General features: G+C 35.6%; 1 protein-coding gene across 1 annotated transcript in view; it reads right to left on the bottom strand.

Annotated features, from left to right (window-relative positions):
• Positions 1 to 20,555, bottom strand: part of ODAD2 (outer dynein arm docking complex subunit 2) — a 68,163-nt gene that overhangs the window by 29,526 nt on the left and 18,082 nt on the right. Inside the window, exons 7-13 of the mRNA XM_050970501.1 lie at positions 19,993 to 20,139; positions 19,515 to 19,724; positions 19,129 to 19,353; positions 17,077 to 17,187; positions 16,440 to 16,594; positions 12,725 to 12,967; positions 5,027 to 5,141 (exon numbers count right to left, since the gene is read on the bottom strand). Of these exons, the coding sequence (XP_050826458.1) occupies positions 5,027 to 5,141; positions 12,725 to 12,967; positions 16,440 to 16,594; positions 17,077 to 17,187; positions 19,129 to 19,353; positions 19,515 to 19,724; positions 19,993 to 20,139 (1,206 nt within the window). The remainder of the gene's footprint in view (positions 1 to 5,026; positions 5,142 to 12,724; positions 12,968 to 16,439; positions 16,595 to 17,076; positions 17,188 to 19,128; positions 19,354 to 19,514; positions 19,725 to 19,992; positions 20,140 to 20,555) is intronic.

Here is a 20,555-nt window from a genome sequence, read left to right as displayed (position 1 = left end):
CTCATCATTACAGACCACTGAGAATCTGAACAAACAGCATGAAGTATAAAATATGTTTTAGTTCAGTCAAAAGTTTCATCACTTGACAAAATGATTGCTTGAAATCTTCTGGTATATATTATGCAGCAAATGAAACAATGATCTCCATGCTCTTTTCTTGCTTTAAGACCTACAGAGCTCCCAGTGGCAAGTGAGAGTATAAAGACAGGAAAAGAGTGACACAGACAAAAAGGAAAAACAAAGAAGGGAGGAAAAAAAATTAGAGAAGAATGGTGTTTAAATCTTTTCTAGATTTTCAAAATCCAATTAGTGATTCAGATTTAAAAGTAAACAAGCTACACAACAAGCTGTTGACCAGCATGTGTAGTTGTTAATAAACCAAGCTACAAGAAAAGCTGGTCAAATATTTTCCAGTGGAACAGTATTCCATCAGAAAATGCTAATGGAATGGAATCAAAACCTTCCATAAGAACACAATGACTTCTTGAAAAGTTTTGACAGAAACCAGGCAGAAAGGCAGGCTAAATAACCAACATGTCTCTTCATCTTTTCTCTTGTCAGCCAGATGGCTGATGAGCAGCCTGCCAGGCTCCTTGGCTTCTAGTTTTCATAGAATCCTTGACTTCTTGCCTGATGGGCTGCCAAACAGCTGGAAATCCAGGTCTCCAGGAGCTCCTAAGCTTTTTGGCTTCTTGTGGTCTCCCAGCTCTCAGGCAGCTGCTTTGCCTGGAACTTAGGGCCCAAGTATCCTGTGTGAGGGAGATACAGGCTACACCCTTTGCTTCCCAGCTTCCATGTCATGTGTTTTACAGAAACTGGACTCCTAGATTTGTAGACATTAAAGACCTCGGGGCAATTTATGTCAAGCCATTTAGGATCTCCAACATGTCTGTAGGAGGCCCAAATAACTTGTGAAGAGTCAGTTCACTAAGCAAGGCAGCCAGTGTTAAGAATCATTGGATGAGCTGGTTCTGTATGTACCCTGCAAGTACAGCAGTCACTTATGGATTCTCCAAGCCAGGTCTGGATTCCTCGACTTCCTACATCTCTGAGGACCCTGGTTCTCTGAAAGGCTTCAGAGGCAAGCAAAAAATTCATTTTTGTCTCTCTAATGGTATGCTTTTGATGCTTGGTTAATAAGAAATGCTTAAAAATTTGGAAGATCTAAATCCAGATACCAGGGAGTAAAAACTGCTTAAAATGAGAGCAAATACAGAGAAGTAGGCATGACAGATGTAAAAAATTCTAATGTCTAGAGAAAACAAATAGAAAAATGGAAAGAGAGCAGTAAGAGTACTAATTTTGAACCAAGGTTTCTGTGTAAAATTGCAAGAAGCACAGCAAGGCAAACAAAGAAACTGGAAAATGCTGTACATACACAACCAGGGAATTCTGACATTTAAGGCTTAACCCAAGAATGGTACAAAACCAAAAATGTATTGGTAGTATTTAACTAAAATATTTAAAATGTAAAACAAAGGAACAACAGTGTGCATTATGGAGCACAATTATCTTTATACACTATCATTTTAAATTAGTAAAATGCGCAATCAAAGCATCTTAATGTATTTAAAACAGCAAATGGTTTTACTACTTTTTTAAATATTAGAAGAATTTCCAACTTCAACTACATTTCTTTGTTATTCTTAGAAAAGAAATGCTCTCTGTGGTTTTCTACATATGGTTATGTTAAACGTTCCATAACAAGGAAAATCTATGTAAGAATAGGTCATCAGCAACGTATTTTCTACCCATAGGTTAACTCTAGGTTGGTTGGCTGCAAAACTGACTTCCTCATTATACAATACTGCTCCAGGACTGAACACTATTTGACTTTCACACATACCCATTTCGTGACCCTTCCCTCTTAAACCTGGTTTAGTTTTGGGGTGTTTTTGTGTCAGCATGGGCATTCTCTTTCCCCTTATGAAATAAACACACAGACAACTTTAGATGTCTCATCTTTCATCACACCCATTATAGTCTCCTGGAGAATTGAAACCACAATAAATCACAAAAAGGTGAGATGTCATTCCACAGGTAAATTTTAAGAAAACAGAGTAACTTTCTCTCTCTTTCAAACCCCCAGTCTCTGACTCTTTACTAAAATTATTTTGACAGACAAAACATAGCACTGTAACAGCTACCGAGAAATAATTAGCCAAACTGAAACCAGGACAACTCTATACATAGATGGCTTAATGAAGTTCTTTGAGAAAGCCTCACAGTTGTAGCTATAACAAGGCTAAAATTGAAAGTTGAAAGTTTATATCCAGGCACATGGGACAGAAAAACAGGATACATGATATTGCCATTTGCATTTTAATGTTTCCACCCAAAACTCTACTAAATATGAGGACAGAAAATAACCACTAGAACTTTTTTCCCTTTTCTTTTTTTTTTTTCCTTTTAATTTATTTAAAGATTCTAGTAGAAAGTTCTTCTGTGAGGAAATAGGAATTTACATAGAGACTCAAGCTGGCAGTGTTCCTTTTATTGGCACAATGCATCTGGGTGATTTTTATAATAGCCCAAATTACATCTTTGTAGAATTTCTCCAAATGTTTATGTTTGGGCTGACGTATATTGGGAGAACATTACAAGTACTGTTTTTCAAAGAAGCATCATAACCAAATATTGCTGTTCCAACATCAACAGAGTTGAGTTGACTTCTCTTACCCATTTTTCATAATCATTTGTATTTCTTGGACAGTGCACTTACACTTTGCTATTAGCAATGTGCCTGCAGTAGTAACTTTTCCTTTAGGAAGTAAGGAACTAATTAATAAGAATCTGCTTCTATTAAGATAATTCCTTTAATTCCTTTGTAACAAACAATATCACTTAGCTACATCATACTGATCAAATTCTATTCTATGGGAAGTATTCTTAAACAGATTATGGTGAGAGTAAGCATGTAAAAGAAACATGTAATCACATACTACAAAATAACTGCCCTATCAGAATATTTGATTAGCTACTAAGGTTTTTAAAATACAGAAAATAACCTTTAAGTTGGTAATAAAATGAAAATATCTGTGCAGAAAAATGGATGCTGCATTAACTTGTTATAAAAATTTTTTTATGATACTACTAACAAATTCAATTTCATCTGTGAACCTCCACAACACAGAAGAGAACCATTACAACTTCCCCAAAAGAAAACAAAAAGAAAACGGACTCCATTCTCACAGCTATTTGAAACACAGTTTGCAGTCCCAAGTACAGGCTTAGAAAGGCCAGAACACACAAAACCCTTTAAAGCCGTGTACTTATTACTGCTTTTGAATCAAGCACTGCATAAACCAAACTGCTCCTTGGAAGATCATGTAAATTTTTGAATAATATTAACTTTGAACAAAAAATCCCAAATTCTCTTTAGATAGAAATAGTTGCTGCACTTTCTCAGTGTGGCTGTAGTTGCTGCTTTATACATATTTCTTTCTATTCAGTGTCAGCGGAAAGGGTATTATTGTAGGTTTGTTTCAGTGAGCCACTTGGCCTCAGTGTCACACAAAGAACTCTTTGTGGGATCACAGATTAGCATTAGGGCAAGCAGCCAGGAGAGATGAAAGGAGAATAGCTACACTAAGGGTGTACATAGCTTGCACTCATCAAACACCCCAGGGAAAAAATGAAGAAAAAAAATCCATGTAATGCATAATTTCAGTAGTTGTCCTCTATTCCCTTAGTTTCTGAAAAAGTGCTTTTAGTGGAAGTTCTAGCAATGTGCAGTTCTACTCTGGCACTTCAAGAGTCAGAGTCTTACACATAGGAAGTATTACCACAGTACTGAGATCAAGTAGTATTTTACCATTCAGTTTGAGCAATATTGTTCAAGAGAGAGGCAGTTATATTCACAGCTTTACAGAAGAGAAATGTTTAGACTGCACCATTAGGCACCAAAAACCTTTACTGCACTAGAGTGCACATTTAGAAAAAAAAAGATGAAAAGATAATTCAGAATAACCAGCATGTGTGAAAAATAACAAGCAAGCTGTCATTGTAGAAATCACTGGGAAGAAATTAAAAATGCTTGAGTTATAAAAAACAACACCTAATTTTCTCACCATATATTCACACATCTCTATATCTATATATCTGTATCATTGAATCATCTACATAAATTAATAGCAGCCACACAGTGCTCAATCTTAAACAGGAAACTGCCTGAAAAGGATGCCACAGATATCTTGCACCTTGAAGGAATTACTATTCTTTACATAGTCAGGATCTCCAATCCTGTGTAGAAGGATTTATATTTCTCATATAATAGAGAAAAGATGCAAATGTTGCATTAAATATAGAGGTAAATCAGAAATGGAAGCTAGTACTGTACAAGGATTAAGGTATAAAGTTAGTACTCTAGGAAACTTCTAATGGGAAAGAAAACCTTGCCCATTTATTTTATCATATGTCAATGCTATGAATTCAGAGAGATGACTTGCAGCTTATGCTCACAATTTTATCTCTATTTGGAAGCTGACATGAAATAAATGAATAGCTCAGTCTTCTGTACACAACTGACCTGCACAACCACCACTATTCACAACTGGCACTTTTTGTTGGCAGTCTGAGCAGAAAACCTGAAGATTACATTGGCACTGAGTCTAAAATATGCCCTAAAACCAAATGATGGTCTCTTGAGAACACAGCTGAAGTAGACCACAGTGGAGAACAACTAGAACTACCCATGCTATTCATAGCCTGTGAGTAGAAGCTTTCTGTTTTTAGCATTGTCAGATTTTCATCGTGCTTTATTGGGAACAGTAAGCTTAGGTACTGATAAATCACTAAAATATATTTGTCAATACAGAAAACACTGTAAAGGTAAAACAGATTATATAATGGGTGCTAAATGGAGGACTATCCACTTTTGAAAAGTAAATACACATGTTTTTTAATCAGTTAACAGAATAAAATAGAGTGTAAGTAGCAAACAGCAAAGTATTGCTGGAAATTATCCAAATACAAAAATTATATGACTACATATATAACAAAACTGTTATTTTAAATACTTTCTTACCTTAGCATTTTCAATACAAGGACAAAGAGCCCAAGCTGCACTTGCTTGAACATCTGGGTTAGGGTTTTTCAACAATGACCATAGCAAGCGGACTCCATCTAGACTGTCAATTATCCTATTGCAGAAAAAGACCAAAAAATGGAACATTATATATGAAGTATACAATGTTGAATCTCAAATTATATCAGTTTGTTTGGAACACTGCTCTAAGAAACACTGGCATGATTCTGACATACTGTTTTGCTTTATGCAAATGCTTGTGTTTTATTGTCAGCTAATCGCCATCAACATACTGAACAAACAGTGCCCACTATAACAGATGGGTGCCAATAACTGATGTAAAGACAGAATGTTTTCTAACTAAATCTCATTAATGTTGTTTATTTTTTTCCCAGCACTGTCATTCAGAGTACTTCCAGAAGATAAAGTAAGCTACACTATAACCAGAACTCATAAATGTGAAAACAAGCATGTGACTTTTTAATGATCTACATGCAAAGTGAAATCTCAGTTTGAGCATACTGGCTTCTTTCATATAGTAACAAATACTTTCCAAAACAAATATTTATGCCCAAAACTATGTACTTAACTTTTTATTCAGTCTATGCTTAATGTATTTACCTTGCCCTATGACATATTTTAAAAAACTATGTTTCTAATCAAGCATTAGAAATTAAAATGGTCACACTACAGAGCATCCTTTGTTGGGCATGAATAACGGGTAACTTGTTTCCCATATATTCCTTCCTAACAAGACCAACACTGAGCACTATGTTATAACTATTTAAACATACTATAATCAAAGTATCTTCATGCCTAACTGAGAAATTAATTAGCATCAGAATCATCTCTACACCATCTGGGTTATGTTTATGAATCGATCAGGCTTAGGGATCAAACGTTCACATTAGGATCCAATGAATACCCTAAATGGAAAGGAAGGTCAGACAAAACTTACTAGCCTTTATCAACATGCCTTTTTTCAAAAAACTGTGTTAAACTCAAAGCAGATGAGCTGAAGTTGAAGAGAAGCAAGCACAGCTTCATTGTCTAACCTCAAAAGTAAAAAATTCCATTGCATATAACGTGTTTCTAGCTTTAATTGTAAATGCAAGAGAATTCAAAACACATTTTTAAGAGAGCTTAAGAACAGCAGGTAAAGCAAATCATTTGTGTTCACTACATATGCTTTGCCAGGAAATTTTAAAACTAACTATAAAATTAACTTTGTGTGTAATTCTATCATCATTTGAAGCAGAAAAAATAAATAAGGACACGAAGTCTGTCTAAAATAAGCAAGGACTTTATTCATAACATTTTTATGCAAACTGTTTAAACAAGTATGTTTTTCAAAATAATACTTTTTGAACAAAGCCATAGTTAAGCTAAAAAACCCTAAGTTTTTTAAGATCTGCCAGTTTCAGTATAGCTTATTTTACTCACTCAGCTCCAAATCAGTTGCAAGAAAAGCATCAAAGGACAAATTCAGAAGTCTTAACACAACAAAATAAAACAACAGGAGCATAAACTACACAATTACACATATATTTTGACACAGTAATGATGACTTAAGTAAAAGCTTCAAAACAACTTTTTAAGTCTCTTCAAACCCCAAACACTTTTAAGCAATTTTAACCTTACTTTCCTGTCATTTCAGAAAGTACAAGGAATTTTTTCCTATATTGGAATTAATTAAAAAGAACTCAAGAATCTTTCCTCTAGTCAAGCAGAGTACTGATCATTTACCAACATGAGGTACTTCCTCCCAAGAGGGCCTAAATATAAATGACCCAGCTCCAACAAGTATATAAAAATCAAGAGATAGGAGCCAAACACTGAGCTCAGATTTTTCCACCACACTTAAAAAAATAACCTCTAGGCTGATTTGTCTTTCCTTTCTATTTCTTTTGAAGCTTCCTTTTCAATTGGAGATTTACTTTCATTTTCTTTTCAGTTTTCTGGTCTTCAGTATTTCAAGGTAAACTAGCCTCCCTCTATCCCTAATTTGCTGAAGAAGAGTTTTGCCTTCTGCCTAAAGGCTGGAAAGACCAGTTGTCTTAGATCAACAGAACCCAGCTCAGACTATGTCAAAGTATAGTTCTCTGACCATTCCACATGCATAAAATTAAACTAGGAAACAGAAGAAACAAAACAAAAAAACCTCCAAATCACCTTATTCATCAATGATTACTTGCAGTTACAGTCGATTAACACAAATAAAAATACCTCTACATACAGGAATGATGCTCTTAAATTCTCACTCTGGAAGAATTGTAATTGTGTAATCACCATGCAAGAACAATCCTTATTTTCATTTTCCTGAGAACATACATTTGCCAATCTAGAAAGCAGTGCTAAAAAATTCAATTTTTTAAACTTCCTATGGTTTCACTACACAATCCAGCAGATGAAGAAAATGGGTGCTGAATGAGTGCATTTGCCTTTACAGCAAAGAGAACACTAAAATAAATGGTCCTGAAAAATGTTTCCTCTATAAAAGTGCTTAGACATTAACTTCCTTCCTATGTAAAAACTCCTTTTCGAAGCTGACAAAAAATACACATTCAGTTTTCTTTACAAAAACAAAGAAAGAGAGAGGAAAACAGACCTGTAATCTTGAAAATTCTAGCTTTGATGGCATAATGCTAAACAACATTATGATTTGGTTTTTTATATAGTTTTGTATCTCATTTTCTTCCCACAATGTATTATAATATTATTAGCAGGATTAAGTAATAAAGCTTCTTACCACAATAAATATAAGCAAATGTAACATAAAATTTACTTTGGTTGGCATTCAATTCTGTATTCATCCATAGTTAGTACATTATTCACTCTGTGGTTTCAGTCACTTAAGTAATGTATATTATAATAATTTGTTGATATTCTGTTGATAAAATTAAACTACACTAAAATTTGGAGCAAGCAACCACTCATGGGACTCTTAAGAGACAAGCTTTTTAATAAAAATACAAAACATTTTATTTGAAAGCTGAATGGAATCTCATAAAAGCTGCAATAATACAATATTTATATTGTTACAAAAGTCTAAATATTTAATACTTTAATATTCAAATGCTTTATGGAATAGTTGATCTGCTTTTGTATGTATGTATGTAATGTATTTCATGTACAGAACACTATTAATAGTCAAAATCCTAGCAGGCATGAAACTCACTCACAGTAGAAATGTAAACTTTATCATAAGCCACTTGGTAAATATATAACAATACATGAATGTGTGGAGTTCAAAAGCATGAGCCCAGGTTCTGAACTTTTGTGCCTCTATTCCTTACCATTGCCAAGGCATCTCACTATAGAACTGAGCCACCTCCCCTAATTCAAAGCTCTCTGTCACAGACTGATCTTGTTTGATCACTGATAGAACAGATATAATTCAGAATTTTTAATTTATAATAAAGTGATTATATAATATAGTGGTTATATAATATAGTAATGATAATGATATAATTTAGAATATTATTCTTCTCCTTAAAATAACCAAAAGAAATTGCAATGGCAGTTAGAACTGGCTGAAGAGGCACTCCTGTCATGTGCTCCTGGGCTGGCCAGACATGATCAGAGCAGAGGTGAAAGGATATTTTCAGCTGGCATCATCACTGCTACCAAAAGGCAGCTGCAAGGTGTAGGACCAAAACATCTTCCTGCTCCAACAGAGAACATATGTATGGTGTACATAGAATAGGTCTTATGGGCAAATAATTTTAATGCAATTAACCACATTCAGAGATTACTGCAATTTTTAGGTTACAGTGGATTGGTATATTCTATTTGACCACTGCAAATTGGTCAATTTAAGAAGATTTTTTAAAATTACTTTTGTTCTGTGTTCAAAGACAAAAGTTGCCTAATGAAGACTTTTCACATTATTTAAGAATCTCATTATCATTATATCATTGAACATTATGAGCAAGATGTGGCCTGCAATTCTGGAAATTTACTTTGCTTTTTTAAATATATCCAAAATTAGCAAAACTGTTAATCTGAAATAGTACCTCTCTTTCAAGTTAAAACTTAATATTGAACATTTCCAGTAGAAATGTCAACATGAATTGCTTAAACACACACATGTACACAAAGCCTAGACATCTGTTTGTCATATCTATCATCTTTCCCTGCTAAAATGTTACTTACCATAACTTTGAGAACTTCAGTTTAATTGCCTGCCAATTTAGACCACAAACACAAATGTAAATAAACAAAGTTATACTGACTCTGTATTGTGCTCACTGGTAAGATTACAGGGTTTAATTCTGTCAGAATGTAATCTCATCTTTTTTGAAACCACAATTTAGAATTTTTCTTAAAACTTTCACTGGTTGCTGCTGACTGCTTTGATAAATAGTATTATATACCAATGACTCAAACTCCATCTGCTTGGCTAAAATAATCCTCAGTCTTGAATGCCAGCGATGCAGTCGATGGATTTTCAAATGGAAAAGACAAATGAAATTCCAGAGTCAGTCAAAGAATAAGCACTAGTCCTTTTTTTTTTAGTTAAAGAAAGCTAGTAACTTATAAAATGTTTCTCAAAAACATAAATAAACATTAAAAAATAAACAGTAACATCTCTCAGCAGTGGTACAGCAGACCAAGTATGGAGAACAACTTCATCCTGTCTACATAGTGTAAGGAAGTTCAGTCACATAATTCTGCACGGTTTTGTAGATAAGTCAAATAATTTTTGGCTGTTAGAGAAGCTGGGTGCTGTTTTTTTATTTTTAATAGCTCAATAGAGTCAGTAAGAATCATGTAATTCCTTTAAGTTGCCCTCAAGTAAAGGATTGGTGCAGAAAAGTAACACTAGTGTACCTTCCATTCAGCAGTTGTAAGAGCCACAGTGTCAGCTAGGAAACATGGCAGAAATAAAATATTTAAAATACATGTAGAAGATGTACATTCACTTATGCCTATCTATTAGTCTCTCTTTGTCAGTGCAAGCTTCTTCCATGCAACATAAAATAAAAACACAGAATTTCCCTTAGAATTTAACTGTACTGCTTCATACAATATTCTCAGCTTTTTCTAGTCCATAATGATGCTTTATTTCTTATATTAATCACAACCTCTTCCTTATATATCTGAATAATTTACAGAAATTATATGAGCTCCACTCTTAGTCTGTATAGTCTTCACATACCTACTGCTGCAAGGATAAGCACATTCAAAGAAGAAGACTGCTAAACTGGATATTTAGTCTCTAAGCCACACTTTGTTAAACACACTTGCAGCTAATGAAGTGTAAAATATATCTGAAAATTTTCAATTCTTATAAGGGCGTAAATTTTTCTACATATGAAAATCAATGATAGCAGAATCTAGGAAAATCATCATAATTTTAAAGGTTCCTATAATGCCAAACAAAAAAAAGTTACACTGTAAACAGAGCCTGTCTGCACTACATGACAAAAAGCCCCCAAGCCTCAAGACCTGCCAGCCAAATTTGGTAGGAAAGAGGCAGTAGAGAAGAACTGATTACCTAGAACCTGTCAAACCATTCTGAGAAATAAGTGATCATGAAATAAGAAATGCAATAGGGATCCAGCTACATGAATCTGAAAAAGGATGAGCACCTAAGCATCAACCTGCTGCAATAAAAGGTCTCATCACCTGCATACACGTAGAGGCTGTCAGTGGCTTTTCTTGGCTTCTTTCTAGAAGGTAATCTTGGCACATTTCCACACCCTTTTTAAGATGTGCCTTTTTGATAAAGAATTTCAGAAACTATTTACAGAAAGAGACTGACCTTCACAGGAGTTTCTAGCAAGGCTATTTATTATTTTAGGCCCCAATTTTGTAAATAGAAGAGTCATACTACAGACTCTGTGTGTGTGTGTGTGTTCATGTCTTTGGTGACTTGTTCTTCCCCGAAAGGAAAGCACTTTGGATGAGAAGACACAATTTCAACGCCTGCTGTACTGATCTGAGAGGAGGAGAAGGGAGAGGAATGGACATACTTTTTTTCTTTTTCTTGATTTTTTTTTTTGGAGAGAGAGGTGGGGGTAAGTTGGTGGGAGGGGAGGTTGCTTGTGAGCGCCCTGTGAGAGGCAGAGCACTCAATCAATTAAGGAAATAATTTAGACATATGAGCAGTTGCACTGCTGTCAATATTTTACCTAAGCATTATTTTTTAAAATTTTGCTGAATTTATTTACACTTGGATGAATCGTGCTTTAGTAAAAATATAGCAGCATCATCTCTTCTGGTACTACAAGCATAGCTAGCACAATACATCAGGTACATGGCACAGTCATGCTAATAATTTTTGTGTAACATTTTTTGTAGTACCAAAAAGTACAGTCATGCTTATTTAAGATCTTGCTTACTTGCTAATGTTTTGAAATACTTTTAGAAACAGTTCTAAAGTTGAGAACTTCAACAGAAAATGTTTTATATGAACAAAATTCAGTATTTGGGTCCTTTGTTCACCCTTTACAAACTCTAAAATATAAATTTTGTCCCAAACCTGTACTTTCTCCTTCTCAAAGACAAAACAGACTCTGTTCTATCACAATTTTCAGCAGCAACTTGCATTTTTTTAATGCTTATACTGAACACATTCCAGTATGAAGCTGTCCTTACTGGATACTACAAGTGACAGTTCTGAGTACTGGATTATGTCTGAGGTTTTATAAATATCAGTTCATGTTTATTGGCATTTAAGTTTCTCAGTATTTGCAATGCTAATTCTCTTAGGTTAATATATTATGCTAAAGGCTGTTTTTTAGTGAGAAATGTCATTAAAATGATTTCATTTATTTATACTTTTATGCTACATGGCTAACTGCTCATACAACCCATGTTTATGGTTGTGTACCATCCAGCCTTTTGCCACTGGGTGACAGCCAAAGCATGAAAACAAAAGCCTTATTCAGGAAAAGAATTCCCTGCACTGCTATATGAATATCAAGTGAATTATGCAAATCAGAACAGGAGGAGCTTAATAAAACTCTCTTTCTGACCTCCATTATGTATAAGGAAGGAAACATGCTGAGAATCTTGAGGTAAATATCCCTGTAAGAGAACAGTAAGCGCAGCAAATGCTGACCTCAACATTTAACTGAAACACTTCATCATAAAACTCAACAATCTTTGTAATTTGTACAAATCTGCATCACAAAATCAAAGGCTGTCTTTTCCTTTGATTTTACAAAGGAATAAGAGGGAGAAAAGGGTCCAAAACTGTCTGAGTTCACAAAAGGAATGATGGAGAGGGACAAGAGAGATATACAATAGAATTAATACTCTACTCCCAAAAAATTTAGTTTATTATCATGACAGTTTATTATCATGACATTTCCTTTCAGAATAATTTTCTCTAATTTAGGCTACTTTTAATGACTTAAGAACAGAAGTAAAAAGAGAGTGTAAAACATTGACCTATCATGCAGCACTTTAAAATGGTCGTTTGAAGCTTTGAATTTCAACTTCCACAAAAATCAATTTACTAAAGGTTTATTTGATTTTTCTCGAAATGCAAAAGCTTTACATTCTATATATTTCCTTAATAATTTTATTTATAGCAAACTTACAGTAAGATTAGTAACTAACCCACACAGTTCTGTAAAAAGCAAGAAGCAAAAAAAATTTTATATGAGAATAGAATTGACTATATTTGCACCAGAATAATTGAACTGTTTTTCAATATTTAAAATGCTGTGAATATTAATAACTTACGCCATATTTTCAGGTTCCATTGCACAACCTCCCACGGCTTTGTTGACATTCACAAGCAGGGCTGGGTTAGTTGCAGTCAGTAAATTCACCATAGGTGCAATTCCGCCAGATCTGCGGATGGTGCCTCGATTTTCCTCCTCTTGGCAACATTCTCCCAGTGCTCCAATGACATTTATAAGGACCTCCTCAGGCTGATCAGTAAGCAATGTCACCAAAGTTTCCACGGTTTTATATTCCTGAAATCTAACAGACAGCAATAAATCCAAAGTTGGTATTTTCAGTATGTTACAAATATAAGCTTAATTTTATAATTAAAAGTATTATTATAATTGAAGTACAAGTTTTAATTTCTGTATGTATATAATCTTGCTGAAGAAATCCCAATACAGGTAAACCATTCCAATCAATAATTCTAAGTGTAACACACACTTAAGTAAGTAAGTAAGCCTAATTTCTTACTCTACTTTTCTAACTACATTTCTACAATTTAGCTGTCTAAGAACCTCCTGAGTAGTTTGAGGGTTTTTTTAAACTTGACATGCAAATGCAACACCTACAAACAGCTGAAAACAAACCAGAAGACTGCCAATTAATGTGCTATCCTTACTTCCACCACTTTTCCCTGCTATGTTAACAACAGCTAGAGTAGTATTGTACCAGACCCTCCTCCACCTCTCTGAACCTAAGGATGGCCCTTCCTTTTCACTAAATATGAGCATTTAGAGAGTTTACCCTGAGCAGTTCTAAATTTAATTTAGGCCTAATACACTGCATTTTCCTGAGGTCAGAACCATAGTTCTAGTACATTTCCATAGCACAATGTTAGATTCCAACTTGTAATTAAGAAATAAATTAACAGAAATTCGACTTGATTCATATTAATACTTTCCCCATTCTTCTAAGAACTTTTGACAATAAGAATCAAAAATATATTTTTTTAAATCTTGATGGTTCTATCCTACAACCATGTGTGCCAAACCTCAAAAGTTCATCTTTCTGAACAGGATTTTTTCCTCAGCGCTGGAATAATTTTTAAGGATTTGGGGTTTTTTTGTTTGTTTTTTTTTTGTTTGGCTGCTTTTTTTTTTTTTTTTGTGTGTGGGGTATTTTGTTGTTGTTGTTGGTTTTTGTTTTGTTTTGTTTTGTTTAAAACTTAGGGGATTCTTAACACTTAACAAATACTGCATCTTCTTTTGATACATTTTCTGATACAACTTGACAATTCCATGTGGTATATAAAGCTAGATCTAACCTGTATATAATCTAATTATAAGAGAAAATTTCTCTGAGAGTACTGAGTTCTCATTTGTGCTTTTCTCCCAGCCCCTAGTTTCTGGGAATGTCTGCTTGAGCTACAAAAACTATTTTCCAGGAATCAGTTGCTCATGTAGCTTTTCTTTTTATACAAAAAAATATTAGTATTTCTGAGATTTTTATGGCAGAACTAGATGCTTCAATAAAAATTAATCTTTCCAAGATGGATTATCAGCATAATAATTAAAGTAACTGAGAAATGAGAAACTTTTGTTTTTCATTATCCAAACCTTTGCTTAAAGAGAAATTTTTCTCTCCTTGTTCACTGTAATTTGGAAGTATCCCTAGAATTTTTTTTTCCAAGAGTAAACATCAATAGCATAAAAAAAGAGCAATAAAGTAAGAAAAATAATTAAAAAAACCAACAAAACAAACTGATTTTTGCTGGCATTTCAACTTCTTCGCAGATGGAACACTGAGAGCTGGCTGTGCAGCGGGCAGGCTGCTCTCAGACAGAGCTGCTGGCTCGGGCCATCTTGTGTCCAGGAGCAGAACGGCCGCTCCCACGCCAGCTGCACCCGAGCTGCACAGGCACAGGCACAGGCACAGGCACAGGCACAGGAACCTGCCCCGGCTCACAGCTGAGTCACCACAACATCTCAGCAGCGACCTCCAGGTACAGGAAATAACTCTGGAGCACTTCAGAGATAATTAAGTGCCCCTGCAGAAGCCAGCAGGGTTTGTTAGTTTTAGCTTCATGCCAGACTCAGGCTCATCCCTCCAGATCTGCTTAGGTGTTTTCATATTATCCTCACTCCCTTTTCTTTAGTGCCCTCCCATCTTGAGTTTGGACAGGGTTTACTGCTTCAGACTCAGCACTACATAACACGTGAATTCAGCTGGAGCTGCACTGGGCTAGTAACCTTTGTGGAGCATCAAGCACTTGCCAAAGATATGTGAGTAGCCCAACAAAAATCTGTTTGCAGTTGGACAGAATTATTGGCTACAGCTATACTAATAAATAAAACAGGCTAGGGCTCATTCTCTAGCCCTGAGGACAAGAAGCACAACATAGCATCCATATGGCTGAAATCTCTTATCCTCACAATGCAGGGTGGCCTCACCCATTCTGCCTAATGGGAACAATCTGTTGCCTGCACCGTTCCCAAGGAGTGTCTGGGCATTGTCTGGGAGAGCATTTGCTGGCAAACTGTGTAAGGAACTGTGCTGGCAGTTAAACAGGATGGATAATCCTAACACAGAGCCTGAAACCTGAAAGATTTGGCCCTGTTTAGTTTACTAGTACAGAGAGAGCCATTCAGTCTGTCTCATCCCTGATTGATCCAAAATCAGGATACCTCTGCACAAACCCAAAGTCAACAGAAAAGAAGGATACATCCATATGAAAAACTAGGTTACTGTGCAATTAAGAATGCAAAAAACCAGTAGGTCAGCAGTAGAGGAAGTAAAGACCATAGGTCTGTATACCAACAGTTTGGGAACTCATTTAGGACAGTAAAAATCCAGAATGTAAAACATAGAAATCTTCCTAATTTTTACCCAGTCTTTATCTATCATTATGTGCTTATCCAGCAAGGTACACTAAATTAGGGCAGCAGGAAGATGTTACATCTTACTAATACTCTTTCTAACCTTTCTACAGGCTCTACATACACAGCAGCATAATTTCAGCAGGAAACAGAGCACATATGTAGTGGAGCCAGTTTCCTTTTTTTAGGTAAGGTGCATGAATTTGTTAAATTAATTTTAAATGAGAAGGTAAAGCATTCTCGATCACTTAACTGCTCCATGGAAGGTAGAGAGTGACAACTCCTACTGTCCCATTCTCAAATAATTGCTTAGAACCCTGCTACTGAGAGGTTACTGGTACCCACAGTAGAACTCTCATCAATTAATTCCACTAATTTAGAAGCTGGGTCTCCAGACTAAGGTACTTTTCTGAGCCCCTTCTGTAGTCAAGAAGAGAGATGCCGAGGCTAGTTATCCTAGACTCCAGTATATTTCTAATATGTGTTAGATATTTACCCTACAGTGAGATATTTTGTCTCTGTCTCTCTTGATGTAAAACATTAAAGTGTACTAAGTACTCTCTCTACCATGCAGCAGTGATTCTGGCTTCTAAGCTACAGACAGGAGGGGGGATATCAGAGATGGCCACATGTCAAATGTTTACTATGTGCTAGTACATCTCCTGACTCAGAGCCCTACAGCTTAACTAGAGGCACCACTTGTCTTCATTGACTGTTAAGATTCTAGGAACGTAACACTGTCTCCACTCTACCCTGATGAGGTCAGGTGGCAATTTTTAAGTACTATAAAACCTAAGGTGATTATAAAGCTTGATTTTGAAGAATTATGACACAACAGTTTTGAAAACAATAGAGGTCCATAAAATCAAAACATGATAATGTAAGAAATGCTTGTAAAATTAAATTGTTACTTTAGCACATTTTCTCTACTGATTGCACATTTCCAGATTGCTCCAGTCACAGCTGCCAAAAGTTGTTTGTTTTCACTTTTATCAAGCAGAGCAGATAGTGGTTGTAGACCTTCATGTTTTCTAACCAGGTCACGTATCTCTTCATCTTCTGCACACTATAAAAAAAAATACACATTAAACATATATATTATGTATAAGTCTGTAAGATTATGTCTTCAAAAGCTAGCTGTATTACATTGTAACTAGTAAAAGCTAATAGAGAAGAAAACATAAATGTTGTATTCAAGTACCTGAATATGCTAACAACTCACTGAGAGAGTGACAGTAAACTGCTCCTGTATATGCAGCAGTGCTTATACTGTCACATTGTCCTCTTTAGAGGTAAACAAACAAAAAACCAAAGCACCTCTATGCACAGTATGCCTCACCACTCTCCACTGGTTACCAGTGCAACTTAATGCTTGTATACAAGAAGAGCAAGTAGGAACCTAATTATAATGGAGCTAAAATATTCACAACATTTCTACAATTTTTTACACATTAGAGAAATAGTGAAATTAAGAAAATTTAAAACTGACAATGACATGAAAACAAAGGGCTAAACCTGGCTCTGATCTACTGATTATAATAAAATTACCTTAAATATGGCACTTGCACAATGCCTCTGGAGCTCCTCGTGTTCACTACTCAGATTTTTCACTAGGCTCTCAATCATGCCTTCTGTTCTTATTGCAAGTCTGTAACTTGGCTAAAAAGATAAACTGCATCTTTTAAATCCTGCATATTAACAGTTAATAGATCAAAATAATAATACAATGCTGCAATTATAGGGTTTGATACTGAGAAGCCTTGTACTTTATGTAAGCACAAGTCATCATTGCCTTGAAAATACTACTGATGATCTCAGAAGTAAGCAAATACAGACATCCTCTGCAGTGCTCTTCAAATCAACTGTAAAGCGAGGTACTGCACTGCCTGTCCCATAGCCACTTGGCTTACAAAGAATGCAGAATATTCTGAAAGGTGTCCAGCCTCCCTGCTCAGACCCAAAAAAGCAAAAGATGCTTCAGAATGGGATCAAGAAGTACCCACTCACTTCATCGACAGCCAGCAGCCAAAACAACAGATCTACTCCTAAAACAAGGTTAGAAAAACACGTTCTTAGAATTAACATTTTTTAGTGATATTGTCATCTAAATTTAACCCACAGGCATTGTAATGGGATAATTTTTTAAGTGGGGGAAACGTCTGTGTAAGAAATGCATTTAGTGTTCCTTCCAAGTTAGGCCATACAAGAAACCCTCAAAAATGACAGCTTCTCAATACATACTTACTGAACCTAAAACCTGACAGGTTTGTGTCTCATGGAACATGCATTAATTTATTTAATTCAAGAAGCTAATTTTTAGCAGACAAAGTGTTTAATAATGTAAAATCTCTCTAAAAAAAATGTCTTTTGTGCCTCAAATTCACCAAGACAAATTATGCATATTATTTTATCTGAAATGCAATACACCTCAAGCTCAAATGAAGACAGAGAATCATAAACAAATAGAATCATTTAGGTTGGAAAAGACCTTTAAGATCATCAAGTCTCACCATTATCCCAGCACTGCCATGTCCACCACTAAACTGCATCCCTAAGTGCCACATCTGCACATCGCTTAAGTAACTCCAGGGATGGTGACTCAACCATTCCCCTGGGCAGTCTGTTCCAGTGCTTGCAACTGCTTTGGTGAAAAAAATTTTTCCTAATATTCAATCTAAACCTCCTCTGATTCAACCTGAGGCAATTTCCTCTGATCCTAATACTTGTTACCTGGGAGAACAACACCACCTGACTCTAATTTTCTTTCAGGTAGCTCAAGCAAGTGATCAAGTCCCCTCTGAGCCTCCTTCTCTTCACAAGCTAAACTCCCACAGAGTTTAGCTTGTGAAGAGAACTCCCACAGAGTCAGCTGCTCCTCACCAGCCTTGTGCTCCAGACCCTTCCCCAACTCCATTGCTGGACACACTCCAGCACCTCATTGTTCTTCCTGAACTGAGGGACCCAGAACACAGGATTTGCACAGTGCTTAGCACAGGAGGATGATCACTGCCCTGATCCTGCTGGCCAAATTATTGCTGATACAGGCCAGGATGCCATGGGCCTTCTTGTCCACCTGGGCACACCCTGGCTCATCTTCAGCCCTCCAGGTCTTATCCTACCATGCAGTTTTCCTGCCACTCCTTCCCCAGCCTGTAGCACTGCAGGGGTTGCTTGACCCAAGTGCAGGACCTGTCACTTGGCCTTGTTGAACCTTGTAGCACTGGCCTTGGCTCGTGGATCCAGCCTATCCAGAACTTTCTGCAGAGCCTTCTTGCCCTTCAGTAGATTGACACTCCTATCTCTGGTGTGCCTGCAAACACTGAGCGTGTTGGGGATGCCCACAATCCCCTCAACCAGGTCATTCATTTAAGCTTTCATTTCACATTTTTTCTTTCATGTATTACCTCTAGTCTTTTAAAGAAAAAATACATGGGTTTTACTTCAGCCCAAGCTGTGACCTTCTCAAAACTGCTTTGATAAAGCATCTACTTCCTGTTGGGATAACTGACCTGATTTAAGTGACTGTAGAATGTAGAATTTCCTTTTATTGGAAAATTTCTTTAATGCTTAGAAATAACTTTGCTGTTTGTGTTTACTCACCTCTGAGGCACATTCTTGCAGAGTCCCCACTATGGGGATTAAGATGTTGGCGTGTGCACATTTGAGCCACCTAGCTAGTAATGGAATGCCACCAGCTTTACGGATTGCTTTCTTGTTTTTGGTGCTTTTGCTGCAGCTCCAGAGTGCCAAAGCTGCACAGCGCACTGTTTCAGTGTCTTTGGCTTGGTATGATGATCCCATCGAAATTGATTCCAACAGCTCAACCTATAAAAAATACCAATTTCTTAATATCTACAGGAAACTCTGATATCATTCTGCTTTCCAATTATGATAAACAGTACAACTGATCATGTTTACAACACATGATATATTTTTTCAACAAAAATATGCATATGACAGGGGTACAAATTTTAATGTCTGCTTACCAATCTCTTGATTCCTCCATGTTTCCTTACTGTCTTTCGTGCTCGTTTAAATTTAGCAACATTGGCAATTGTTTCAGCTGCTAAACATTTTAGATCGGTATCTGGAGAGTCCAGTATTTTCACCATGATCTCTAAGCCTCCAAGATCTGCAATTGCATGTCTGATCAACATATTTTGACTAATTTCCTTCAGGATCTTTAATGAACCAGTCTAAATAAAGGGAAACGATAGAAGTTAAACATTATTTAGGTATACAAAAAACATTACCATTATTTAAAATGATGGGTTATTTTTTTCTTTATATTTAATCAGGAAAAAAGAAGGAAACTGAAAGTCAAAGACATAGATATCTTTCTAAAGAAAACAAGAAAATACAGAAATGAGAAATCAATTTTCTTTACACTCTGAAACTTTGAAACTCAAAAAATATTCTAATAAAAAAGGCATATTCATTGCTCTATTTGACAAAGCTCATTACCTGACATTTAATTTCTTCTGTATCAAGTAAATTAATTAACACTTCAAGACATCCAGTGTCTTTGATGGCCAGCTGACAGGTTTCTTCAGACAGATTGAAATCCCTCATTGAACACAGTGCAATTAGAGTGGCTGTTGGATCACCTCCCTAAAATAAAGCAAATAATTAACAAATATGTAAAATGCATTTAGTATAAAACTCAATCACTTCTAGTTGTGCCAGTAAAACTACTACTAAAAAAGAAACATGTTAGACTATTTTGACTTTATAGTGTTCAATAACACAAACATAGTAAGAAATGTAATTATTGATTAAGTCTGAAAATGGCATAAAGTTTCAAATGAGTGAATAGCTCAGGTGGAAAATTATTAACATGGCTTGCTGTGAATAGACCAGATTGAATGTTTTTCTAAACATTCAAGCTCTATTGAAAAGATAAGCTAAGATAAGCTCTAGTTCAGTCACTAAAACTAGACTTAAAGAAAAAATCAAAGAACACAACACAGAAAGTTAAGCCATAAGACAGTGGATTCTTTTAAACCTATAATATAGGTTTACTGTCA

Source organism: Serinus canaria, chromosome 2 (assembly GCF_022539315.1).
Source record: "Serinus canaria isolate serCan28SL12 chromosome 2, serCan2020, whole genome shotgun sequence".
Classification (NCBI taxonomy): Eukaryota; Metazoa; Chordata; class Aves; order Passeriformes; family Fringillidae; genus Serinus; species Serinus canaria.
Note: the sequence above shows the minus strand (reverse complement) of the source record. Positions and strands in the feature narration are given on the sequence as shown.